Source organism: Chiloscyllium punctatum, chromosome X (assembly GCF_047496795.1).
Source record: "Chiloscyllium punctatum isolate Juve2018m chromosome X, sChiPun1.3, whole genome shotgun sequence".
In the NCBI taxonomy this organism is placed as follows: Eukaryota; Metazoa; Chordata; class Chondrichthyes; order Orectolobiformes; family Hemiscylliidae; genus Chiloscyllium; species Chiloscyllium punctatum.
Genome location: NC_092791.1, coordinates 22,498,223 through 22,511,213, shown reverse-complemented (window position 1 = coordinate 22,511,213; position 12,991 = coordinate 22,498,223). Strand labels below are relative to the sequence as shown.

At 40.1% G+C, this 12,991-nt stretch overlaps 2 protein-coding genes across 8 annotated transcripts in view; one reads left to right on the top strand and one right to left on the bottom strand.

Moving 5' to 3' along the window:
* Positions 1–12,991, bottom strand: part of LOC140471221 (zinc finger CCCH domain-containing protein 10-like) — a 302,904-nt gene that overhangs the window by 167,704 nt on the left and 122,209 nt on the right. The gene's annotated exons all lie outside the window — the stretch shown is intronic.
* LOC140471218 (uncharacterized) overlaps positions 1–12,991 on the top strand; it is a 48,745-nt gene that overhangs the window by 17,531 nt on the left and 18,223 nt on the right. For all 3 annotated transcript variants that reach the window (XM_072567145.1, XM_072567143.1, XM_072567144.1), the window contains exons 7-10: positions 4,300–4,390; positions 6,360–6,493; positions 8,500–8,587; positions 9,589–9,713. In XM_072567145.1, the coding sequence (XP_072423246.1) occupies positions 4,300–4,390; positions 6,360–6,493; positions 8,500–8,587; positions 9,589–9,713 (438 nt within the window). The remainder of the gene's footprint in view (positions 1–4,299; positions 4,391–6,359; positions 6,494–8,499; positions 8,588–9,588; positions 9,714–12,991) is intronic.

The window sequence follows — 12,991 nt, the reverse complement described above, 5'->3', positions numbered from 1 at the left end:
AAACCTTGTATCATGAGGCACAGACAACACTGGGTTAGTGTCTTCCCAACTGGCTCCCAATAACTCTGAAATTTGCTGCATGCAGCTTTATTGGTATTTAATGTTAGAAAGCTACATTTTTTGCTATCTAAATTCCAGGCCTTGGCTTTTGCCACAAGGTTAGCTAGGTGGACGTGACAGGGTGTGAATTCCTTGATTGGGACTGTTAACTGGTGCAATCAGGAAAACTTGGCTGACATATAAACAGAAGTGTCAGAGATTCTGCTCATTCTCAGAGCTGGCTCTGAGGGAGCTGGGTCAGTGTCAAGGACCTTCCACCAGTAAATAAAGTATGACTTGGTGTTGGGATACTGGCCTCTGAAGTTATTTCAGTGGCAACAAGAGAAAAGCACGGTCCTAAAGAAATTCACTTGCAATAGTTATCTTTTGAGTTGCATCAGCATTTCTGGCATCATGCTATTATTTGGGAAGCTTCACTCGTTCGATTCTGCCATCGAAGATTGGGCCCAGTATGTGGAAAGAATGCATTATTTTTTCCGGGCAAATGACATTGGGGCAGATGAAAAGCAACAAGTAATTCTGACAGCTTGTGGACCCACAGCTTTTTCAGTTATTAAGAGCCTAACTTTCCCTGAGATACCAGGTACTAAAACTTTTTTCAACAATTGATAGATTTAGTTAAGGAATATTACAGCCCCAAGTTATCTCTGAGACACTACTGGTTCGACCCTGCAATTTGAGAACCAGGGGAATCCATTTCGAGATTTTTGACTAGATTAAGACAACTACCAGAGGCATGTGACTTTGGTTTAACCCTTAATGAGATGCTGAGAAACTGTTTGTTTGGTACGTGGGATTAATGATGTAACCATGCAAAAGCTACTAGCTGAAGCCCAACTGCACTTCAAACAGTCCCTCCAACTGGCTTTATCATTGGAAAATGCAGCAAGTGGAGCATATGAGTTATAGGGTATTCTGATGGAAATGACACCTTTGCCAGTCCGACTGAGCTTGGGGAAAACCACTTGAGGTGAAAGCAGTTGCACAGCCTCACTCAGGAACAGATCCTGAACAGAGGGGCCTACAGCAAAACCCCAAAACAAAGCCAAGCCTCAGCCAAATGGTTAACATGTTCTTCAGGATCTGGGCTGGTAAGCCATTGTAGTTGCTGTTAGTATGTAAACTTGAGACAACAAAAGAGTCCCACTAGACCTAAATGAAGTAAGAGAACTCATACGCCAGTATCCAGGAGAGTGCACACCCTGGAAAATCCTCATATGTCTGGTCTGGAACGGTTAAATTGGTTAGCAACATCCAAATCAGAACCAATCAAAATAAACATCTGGTTAAATGGTCACCCAGTTCTAATGGAAGTTGATACCAGCGCAGTTGTATCAGTGATCGCAGAACTAGTCTTTAACAAAATTCACTCTGGACTCCAACCCTTAGGTTTGCGCAAGACCTTGGCTAGATTGAGAATTTATACCAGGGAACCTTTACAGATGAAGGGTACAATTTCGGTTCCGGTCTCTTATGAGAAGCAGCTGGTTTTGTTCCCACCAATTGTAGTAAAAGGCTTGGGCCCTAGCTTGATGGAGTGAAATTGGTTGAGAAAGATTAACCTTGATTGGCCCCACGTTTTCCAATTAGAAAATGGCTGCCTGAGTGAAGTCCTAATTGAATACTCAGAAGCTTTTCAGGAGGTTTTCAGGACTATCAAAGGAGCCAAGGCCACCTTATGTATTGACCAGGAAGCAATTCCACAATTCTGCAATGCCCACGCAGTGCTATTTGCCTTATGGGCAAAAGTAGAGTCAGAAATCAGGAGGCTGGCAAGTAAAAGAATCATCAAACCAGTGTAGTTTGCATAATGGGGAGCATTCACTCGTTGTACCAATTATGAAGCCCAATGGGTCAGTTTGTCTCTGTGTGGATTTGAAACAAATGGTAAACAACTTTTCACAGCTGTATAAATACCCAATCCCTTGCGCAGAGGATTTATACACAATGCTGGCAAGGGGAGCTGTCCTTCATGAAGCTAGACAAGCCATGCATACTTGCTGGTGTGAAGGATGCCTCAGAGAGGGTACAGAGTATTCTGAAAGGGGAGAGTGATCAGCAAGAGGTAGTTGTGCATGTTGATACCATCAACATAGGTTGGGAAAGGGATGAGATTCTGTCAAGACAGTATAGGAAATTTAGGCAGGAGGTTAAAAAGTAGTTCCTTGAGGGTAGTAACATCTGGACTACTACCGGTGCCACATGCTCGTGAGAGTAGGAATAGGAGGATAGAGCAAATGAATATATGACTGAGGAGCTGATGCAGGGGGTGAGGAGTCACGTTTTTTGATCATTGGGATCTCTTCAGGGGAGAAATGACCAATTTAAGAGGGACGGGTTCTGCCCAAATTGAAAGGGACCAATATCTTTGTAGGGAAATTTGCCGGTGCTACTCGGGAGGCTTTAAACTAGTAAGTGAGAGTGGGGTGGTGGGAACCAATGTGATAGTGAGAAAAGACTGAGGCTGGTACAATAGTTAAGGGGGAACGAGTCAAATAGTCAGGGCAGACAAGAGCTTGGCAGAGAATGAGTTAAGACTGGTAAATTAAACTGCATTTACTTAAATACAAGAGGCCTGACAAGTAAGACAGATAATCTTAGGGTATGGTTAGGAACATGGGACTGGGATATCACTGCTTTAACAGGGACATGGCTCAGGGTTGGACAGACTGCCAGTTTAATGTTCTAGGGTATAGATGCTATGGGAAGGATAGAAAGGGGGCAAGAGTGATGTGGGGGGCGTGGTGTTCTTGGTTCAGGATAACATCATTACGGCTGTACTTAGGATATTCCTGGAAGTGAAGTTAAATGGACGTAACTTAATAAGGAAGGGATGATCACCTTGTTGGAATTGTATTATAGAACCCCCACCCCACCACCACCACCAATAGTCAGCAGGAAATTGAGAAGCAAATTTGTAAGGAGGTCTCCGATATCTGTAAGAGTGTCTGGGTTGTAATAGTAAGGAATTTTAACTTCCTAGACATAGACTGGGATTGTCATGGTGTTAAGGGTTAGGATAGGAAGGAACTTGAATGTGGACACACAAACTTTCTTTTTCAATCTGTGGATGTGCTTACTGGAGAAGGAGCAATACTTGACTTTCTATTGGGAAATAAGGCAGGGGAAGTAACTGAGGTGTCAGTGGGGGAGCACTTTGGGGCCAGGCACCATAATTCTATTAGTTTTAAAATAATTATGGAAAAGGATAGACTGGATGAAAAAGGTAAAGTTCTAAATTGGAGTAGGGCCAATTTTGACAGTATTCGACAGGAACTTTCAAAAGTTGGTTGGGGGAGGCTATTCATGGGTTGGGAGGTGGGAGGGACGGTTGGGAAACGGGAGGCGTTTAAGAATGAGATAATGAGAATTCAGAGACCGTATGTTCCTGTTAGTATGAAGGGCAAGGCTGGTAGGTTTAGGGAATGTTGAATGACTAGAGAAATTGTGGCTCTGGTCAAGAAAAAGAAGGCGGCAGATATTAGGTATCAACAGCTGGGATCGAGTGAATCCCTCTGAGTGTAACTGCAGTAGAAGTTTACTTAGTAAGGAAATTGTGAGGTCACAAAGGAGACATGATAGCTTTGGCAAATAGAGTTAAGGAGAATTTAAAGAGAATCTACAAATACATTAAGGGCAAAAGAGTGGCTTTGTGTGTGAGAAATCTTGTCTCACTAACTTGACTGAGATTTTTTGTAAGAGGTGACAAAGAAGATTGATGAAGGCAGAGCGGCTGACATTGTTATATTGTGTATAGCTGTAATGTAACTTTTTTTTTCTCGTCATTTCTCTATTCTGTAACTAAGGATTGTCCTGAGGTACTCTGTACCTAAGATAGTGCCATGTGTTGGTGTTTTTGTTACACTGTAACTAATCTGCAACTGAAGAAACTGTATCTTTGTACCTAAGATGGTACTGTGACTTAGAAACTTTTCATTGTACTCATTTCAGTACATGTAACAATAAAGCTCATTCAATTCAAATTCAAGCTTTAAACATTTATACAATTCCCTGTGGCTTTTTTTGCATAGCTATTCATGTTTCAATAGGCGCACTATTCTTGTGGTGGATGCTAGCAATCGATGGTGTCTTCTAGTGAAACTTGCAAAGATTTGATTTTCTGCAAAACTATATATTTTTTGGGATGTTTTCCTGCTGTTTTCTTTTCAAGAACAAAAAGTGACTGACTGAGAACAAGTATAGTTACCATTTTTGTTCTAACTTTCTGTTTTCTCACAGATGGGAAGATCATCATACATGCCCTGCAATTGTCCTACACTTCCTCTTGCCTGGGGCCGTGCCTCCTGCATAGCTAAGCTGGGTACCAGAGGTAAGCTACTGTAAAGAATTGCTATATTCTATGTGTAAAATGTGATCTGGTGGATTGGGAATAACAGTCCATTTTTTTTCACAGCCTCATCCTGAACCATCTCCTTAGTTTTCTTCTTTAGATTAGATTAGATTAGATTACATTACATTACAGTGTGAAAACAGGCCCTTCGGCCCAACAAGTCCACACCGACCCGCCGAAGCGCAACCCACCCATACCCCTACATTTACCCCTTACCTAACACTACGGGCAATTTAGCATGGCCAATTCACCTGACCTGCACATCTTTGGACTGTGGGAGGAAACCGGAGCACCCGGAGGAAACCCACGCAGACATGGGGAGAATGTGCAAACTCCACACAGTCAGTCGCCTGAGGCGGGAATTGAACCCGGGTCTCCGGCACTGTGAGGCAGCAGTGCTAACCACTGTGCCACCGTGCCGCCCACTGTGCCTTCTTCTTCCATTTTGTTAACTGTCTTGACTTGTCGACTTGCAGAAGAGAAAGCTTGTGGTCCAAAACTACTGTATGACAATATAATTTGTATTCTTCATTTAAAAAAAAATCTTTTTAGTCCAAAAATGACCAATGGTGCCAAGTACTGCTCCTATTTGTAAAAATATGGATATTTTAAATGGATATTTTTGACCATTTCAAGAGCTACGCCTATTATCTCCGCATCAAGAACAACCTAATTCCTGAGAGTAATTCCTTGCTGATCAATCTAGGAAGAAGAATGATTTGCCAACCAGTGTTCTACACTAAACCGTTCTGCACAAAATCTGGTCATACTGTAGTGCAGCCTAACCCTGGTACTGACACGTACGAATCTTCTTGTGTAGATTTGGGATCAGTGCCTTTATGTCACTCTCTTCAATCCAGTAATTGTAAAGATTCCCCTAATGCTGTACACCTAGTTAAGGTCAGTTTCAACTGATGACCTTTCCAATAAATACATCTTTTGCAACTACAGGAGATGAACAATGTAATAGGAATCCTGATGCATGGAATCTTTGAGAACTTGTGGTGTTTATTATGCAGATGGTAAATTGTAGACTTGCCCTTCATTTTTGATACTGATTCAAACCTTGGTACAGGCACCCACTGGTAGAAAATCACTTTGAGCTCACTCCTTCTTTTATTACTGACTAAAGTTGTAGAATGCATTATCTAGAATTGGGAAGGATGAACTCATTTATTCAGGCACTTGGAGATCTAGTACTATTTTGTTGACCAACTTCTGTATATTCTTAAAGCAGAAATGTATCACAGAAATATTAGATGCCAGTAAGGAATCTCTTCTGGACTTAGAATTTTCCTCAATGCAAGTGTTACTTTGGGCTTGATTTTTAACTCTAAATGAAAAAAATTGAGACCTAAACAAGATGGTATGCTGGGCCCTGTAGGAAATGAGTTGAATGCTCAAAAGCTGCAGCAAATGTTTATAACCATGACTGCGTCATTCTATCAAATTTCACTGGATCAAATGTACTTTGGCAAAGTATCTACTTGTAGTCCCCATTGCTGAATAGGGACCTATTTTGTGTTTGAGTATCTTTTTCTCATGATCGGTTTTTTTTTTGCAGTTTGAACTTCTTTTCCTGCAATAGAGAAATTACCTTCCTTTGTTATTGCATTTGTATTTGAGCTCTCTTTTCTTGACTAGTTGTATAACATTGTATTGGCAAGGTGTCAGTCAGGCCACGAGACTCAAATTTTCACTAATTGTGACTTGACTGCAGACCAAAAGCCCAAATGATGTTGACCAAGAACTCAATTTCTATTATAAACCTATCTTTATCCCAGATGTGTGTCTTCTCTTAGATACCTTTTGTGCTTCTCAACTTTGTTCAGTCTCTCAATTCTGACACTAAATTGTGAAGTGTTCAAAGAACTGCAAAAGTCCATTCACTTTCTGTAACTTCCGGTAAAAGAGATTTAATACTTTTGCTATTTGCTTTCCTTTTCAGGTGCAGGTACTGAAATAAGTTCTCCAAGTTCCGTTCTTCAACCAATCAAATTATATAACCAAGTTAGCAGTAGACTGCACTTTTCATCCCAGAAGGCAGCCAGATGTAAACCAGATGGCCGGGACTTCAATTTGGTCTGTATATGTCTCTGGATAATGGTGATAGACTATCAAACATCTCTGTATTCTTTGAAAATGATTTGGAGATGCCGGTGTGGGGCTGGGGTGTACAAAGTTAAAAATCACACGACACCAGTTTATAGTCCAACAGGTTTAATTGGAAGTACTAGCTTTTGGAGCGCTGATGAAGGAGCAGTGCTCCGAAAGTTAGTGCTTCCAATTAAACCTCTTGGACTATAACCTGGTGTTGTGTGATTTTTAACTTCTTTGAAAATGAGCAGGATAATAGTTTGCGGAAACATTTCAACTGCCCACCCCTGAGCTTACAAGAGCAATGTGCTAAGGTGGCCTTGTAAATTATAAATTTGCTTGTACTCCCCTTCACCCTGCACTCCCAGTCCCCAAAACACAGAGTATCTAATCTAGGTGGTAGCTGGTTACAGTGGAAAGTTCAGAACTAAATTAGGCTGTTCATATTGAATCTAAACTCCGATTAAACTTTCGGGAGATTCCTGTGGAAGCCAGGTATCCTTTCACTCCAAAGTCAGCTATAGGTGTTCTTTCTGAAATGACTCCCCAGATGCCGCTCTCCATTCACTAAGTAACCCTTAATTTGTATGAGAAGAGTCCTTGACACTGGTCCAGCTTCCTCAGCTCTCAGTGAACAGACCCTCTGACACTCCTATTTCTATCTGTCAGCCAGAGCTTCCTGATTGAACCAGCTTAATAGTTCCAAACAGGGAATTCCTATTCTGAGTTCTATCTGGCTGACCTCGTTACAATCATGACACTTTTTCCTTCCTAGTAGCTCATCTTGAAATTATGTTTGGAAAAAGTTGACCATCCGGTCCATCAAGTGGCACTGGAATACCAAAACAGACAGAAATCATAGAATCATCATAGAACCCCTAGAGTGTGGAAATAGGCCATTTGGCTCAACAAGTCCACATTGATCCTCTGAAGAGTATCCCATCCAGATCCATTCCCCTACCCTATTACTTTACATTTCCCCCTGACTAATGCATCTAACCTACACATTCCTGATCACTATGGGCAATTTAGTATGGCCAATTCACCTAACGTGCACATCTTTGGACTGTGGGTGGAAACCAGAGCACCTGCAAGAAACCCATTTTTCAACCCATTGTTTCTACTTTCCATCCTATAGGAAATACAAACTTAATTGGATTCACTGCTGTTCTGTTTTGAGGTGAAGATGTTATGCAACTGTTATGTTGTACATCTTGTACAAGAGCAACTGTTTCACTATGTGCCTCTTAGATGAATCAGTTGTCTCTCAATGAAATCAACCCTCTACAAATTTTTGTAAACTTGAGTTTAGTAAAATCTTCTTTAAACGAAGAGTTCCTATTTATCAATCTATTGTTCTGGGTCCTCCTCACCAACTACTTGGGATTTATGGGTCTTTCATGAAAGGAAAATGAGTGCATTTGATCTTCTCTGTTTTGTATAACAGCCGTGCAGTTCTGAGTTTAAAGCATCGCTCTTAAATTGATCTTTGGATTCAATGGCTGTTCTGAGTATGGCAGGTGCAAAGTAGGGGGAATTAGTGCATGGCATGTGTGAACAATTAAGTTAGAAAATATACTGGCGATAGCTATGATGAATAGGGAAATTGATTTTGGCTTCCTAACACACACCATATATTTTTGGATGTTGATGAATTAAACTGGGAATTGTAAAACATTTTGTGTGAGAAAGAAGTTGGCAAAGGAATGAATAGCATCATGTATAGATTGAGGATTGATTGTCCACACTCTAGCTTTTAAACAAATTGATCTCTACTCCAGTTCAGCCTGGTTAAGATAAACTGAAATGAATTAATGGCAGTTATTCAGATCCTGGGATCAGTGGTGCTATTGAAATCTTATTCCCCTTTGCCAAATTTACCCAATTCAATAATTTGGCCATTTTTCTTCTCTCTGTGCATATATTCTCCCCTCCTCCTATTTCTCCTTGAAATTTGAACTACATAACACTTTCTTCATCTCTTTCTTCAGATGAAAAGGGCTTGTGAATCGAATCGCTCTGTTGCTCCTACATTTGTTTCTGTTGGAGGTCCTGCCACTTGCAAATCAGATACCGAAGGTAGATCAAAAGAAAGACTTTTTTATATCAGCCTTTCATGACCTTAGGATTTTCAAAAGTGCTTCACAGCTAATTAAGTACTTCGGAAAATATTTGTTGTAGTAATATTGGAAAATACAGCAGCCTTTTACTTTTGCTGTTTGTGGAATGGGATAACGATAGGACAGTTTAGATTATCTGAATCTTCAGAATCAAATGAGTGGTGATAAGCAGCGATTGCTCAGCAGACTGAAGGCTAAACGTGGAACTTCATTCTGTTTGATATACACTGCTAATAGAATTCAAAATCAGATACATATTCAAAATAATCAATTTTCACACAAGGCCTAGTCTAAGTTAGATGATAGATGGCAGAGTTTTAATTAGCTTAAGTATATTCAGCATGTGAGATGGGACACCAACCAGTTGAATCTGGAGCACAGATGAGCGCTTTAGTGGCTGAACTGAGGCAGCGGAAGATTCAAGTGATATTAAGGAAGTGAAAGTAGGTGGACTTTGATAGAGAAGTTGAGGTTGAAATTTCCGCTCAGCAACCAATAAGATATAGAGGCTGCAAACATTCCAGATCAGCCAGAGTTGACACATGGGAGTGGGGGTTCAGTGCTGAGGAGGCCTGCCAAAACTAAAAGTTCAGGAAGAGAGTATTATGGTGGGAGACTGGCTATTATGTATGCATTCTGACAGTGGAGGTTTTGAGAGGTTGAGATAGAGTAGAGCAGCTTATCATCAATGTATGAAAGCAAGAAACCTCCTCACGCAGAAGAGCTGTCAGATGCTTAACTGTATTTACCTGCCAATTATCAGTTTTGCTATAAGGTAGGGTGTGAATTGTGCTGAAGATCAGTAATCTTTGTCAGTGGAGATGCCAACTTCACTATTAACTGTGTTAATTTAAGACTAAGACTAAAATGTGATGTAAACAATGAACTTATTGTGGTATACATCTGTGTCATGACCCATGCTGGCCTCTTGAAGCTAATATTGTAAAAACCTCTCTTTAGATCTAAGAATGCAAACACCACATAGAGTGTTACAACCATCTAACTATCAATTCAGCAGTACACTGGCTCCATCATCTCAAAACGTACGGCATCCAAGAAATATGCCTGCTCCCCCTTCAAGTATGGTAAGTTAGTTTGCACTCAAATTGATGGTTTGCATGTTGGATTCTTGGATTTTTTTTTTGAGTATCAATGATCGAAAAGCCATATATTGGCACAATAAATTAGTACCTGGAAAGGTTCTGAAAAGGAAATCAGACCTGACAAATTTATTAGAGTTAAAGTTCTTTGAGGAGGTAACAAGTAGGATAGATAAAGGGGATAGATAAAGTAGACATGATATAGTTGGATTTTCAAAAGGCATCCAATAGGCACACAAGGCTACTTAATAAGACAAGAGCCCAGGGTGTTGGGGGTCATATATCCCCATGGTTAGGAGATTGGTTAACTAATAAAAGACAGAGTTGGTTAAAGGGGGCATTTTCAGGATGGCAACTTGTAACTAGTGGTATGCCACAGGGGTCAGTGCTGGGGCCACAATTATTTCCAATCTATATTAATGACATGGATGACATAAGAGAAGGTACTATTGCCACGTTTGAAGATAATGCAAAAATACATGGGAACGCAAGTGACAAGGACAACATTGTCTCCAAAGGGTTTAGACAGGTTGAGTGAGTGGGTGAAAGATTGAATATAATGTGGGAAGATGTGAAGTTGTGCACTTTGTCAGAAAGAATAAAGAGCTGAATATTATTTAAGTGGAGAAAGAGTGCAGAAAAATGCACTGGAGAAGAATTTGGGAGTCCTGGTGTATGAATCACAGAAAGCTAGCATCCAAGTTCAATGGGTAATGAGGATGGCAAATGCACTGTTGGCCTTTCTTTCAAAGAGAATGGAGTATTAAAAAAAGGCAGAGTCAAATGTTGTGGGAGAGCCTTGAACAAGAGTGCTAAATAAGGGGTTGCCCACTTAAGACCCAAGATGAGGAGGAATTTTGTCTGTGAGGATGGTGAATCTGTGGAATTCTTTACTATAGAGGGTTGTAGAAGCTGGATTATTAAGTATATTCAAGACTAAGATGGACAGTTTTTTAATCAGTTAGGGAATCAAGGATTGTGGAGATAAATCAGGAAAGTGGCATTGAGGGTTATCAGTTCAGCCATGATCAAATTGAATGGTGGAGCAGACTCAATGGGTGAATGGCCTCCTTCTGGTCCTATATCTTTATGGTCTTATAAGAACATAAGTATTAGGAGCAGGAGTAGACAATTCAGCCCCTCAAGCCTGCTCGTTTCAGTCCCAGGGTCCACCATACTATGGGATAATGAATTCCGATTTCCATAGCCGTCTTAATTGATCACTTTCAAATTTATATCCAGCTCTCATTTGAATCCTCCTATGGAAACAGTCTCTCAGACAGCATATTCCAAATCCTAACAACTGAGTAAAGAAGTTTTTCCTCACCTCACTCCTTGCTCTCTTGCTGACAATCTTGAAATTGTGACCCCTAGTTACTGGTATACCAACGAGTGGAAAGAGAATATCCTTCTTTACCCTGTCAAATCGTTCAGAATTTTGAACACCTCAATAAGGTCCCCTCTTAATCTTCTCTTCTCCAAGGAGAATAAACCCAATTTCACTAACCTTGTATCTAAAATCCCTCATTCCTGGTATCATTCTAGTAAATCTCCTTTTATCTCTCTCAAGGGCTTAAAATAAGGTGTCCAAAACTGAACACAGTACTTCAAATGTAGTCTGACGAATGATTTGTAAATGTGTAGCATCACCTCCTTGCTTTAATACTCTATGCCTCTATTTATTTATAAACCCAAGGCTCCCATGTGCCTTTTTAACATTTACGACCCTTTTGAGAAAAGTAATTTCTCCTCATCTCTTTTAAATCTGCCATCTCTTTGCCTAAAACTGACAGCTCCTCATTCTAGATTTCTCCACAAAGGAAAACCTCAACTCTCCATCTACTTTGTCAATCCCCTTTAGCATCTTGTATACCTCTAAACTCTAGTGAGTATAGGCCAAAACTGCATAATCTCTCCTCTCAAAACAAGCCTTTCATCTGTGAACTGCCTCCAATGCAATTATATCCTTCCTCATGTAAGGGGACGAAGCTGTCCACAGTACTCCAGATGCAGTCTCACCAATCCCTTGTACAGTTGCAGCAACGCTTCCCTATTTTTATACTCCATTCCTTTAGCAATAAATGCCAAAATTTCATTTTCCCTCCTCCATTACCTGCTGTACCTGCAGACAAGCTTTCTGTGATTCATGCACAAGGTCACCCAGATCCCTCTGACCTGAAGCACTCTGAAGTTTCTCTCCATTTAGATGATTCCAACCAAAAAGGATAACCTCACACCACATTAATCTCCATTTGCCAAATAGTGAACCATTCATCTAACGTAATCTATCCATTTGTAAATTTGTTTTCTTCATTGCAATTGACTTTTTCACCAATTTGAGTGTCATCTGCAAATCTGTTGATAGTACATTCTATTGCTGCATCCAAATCATGAATGTAGATTGTAAATAGTTGGGGCCCTGAGGACTGAACCTCATTGCAACCCACTAGTTACAGCTTGCCAACCAGAAAAAGATCCATTTATTTTAATTCTGTTCTGTTGGTTAGCCAATCCTTTATCCAAATAAATTGGAAACTTTGTACGGTAAACTCATTCCGTCTCGAATTTGTTTGTTTTCCTTCTCTATTTTGCCTTTTGCCATCACCCATTGTGTTGTTCAAGCATTTTTCTTTTCAGTTATATATTGGGGGTGGGGTAGGTACGGGAGGTCCAATTTCAGCCATACCCAGTCATTCTTATTCCTTTCTATTCAGTGTGTCTGAGTGCTGTGGTTAATATCAGCTCCCAAACAAGGATGACTAGTCTGTTGACACCTGCAGTCTGGTATTGCATATTTCACATATTGCACACCCACATTTAGATGAGGTAGTGGAAAAGTGTACAACAATACACCAGCATGAGTTGCCACCCTTACAAGAAAGAGCTTGAGTACAATATTGGAATTTGCTCAAAATAGAATAGGAAGTTGTATTCAAATGCTGTATACTGTCTAATACTCTTTGTCATTTATTTGTGTTAAGATGAGTATGAATTTCCCTTGAACACTGCACAAATTGTTTAGTTGAATTGCATTTACAACATAATTGTAGATTCAGTTTAAAACCAGTTTAATGGAATAAAGTTGTATAAAATAGTATTCTAAAATATTGCATGCTCAATTGCTGCCCCCTAACATGAACATTTAGTGACAATGTGGGCTCAGCAATTTAATGAAGAACTTGAACATTGAATTACCATTTAGAGGTTCAAGAGCAGTTCATTACTGGTCAAAAATTCATCTTCACATTTGATGAAAAACAAAC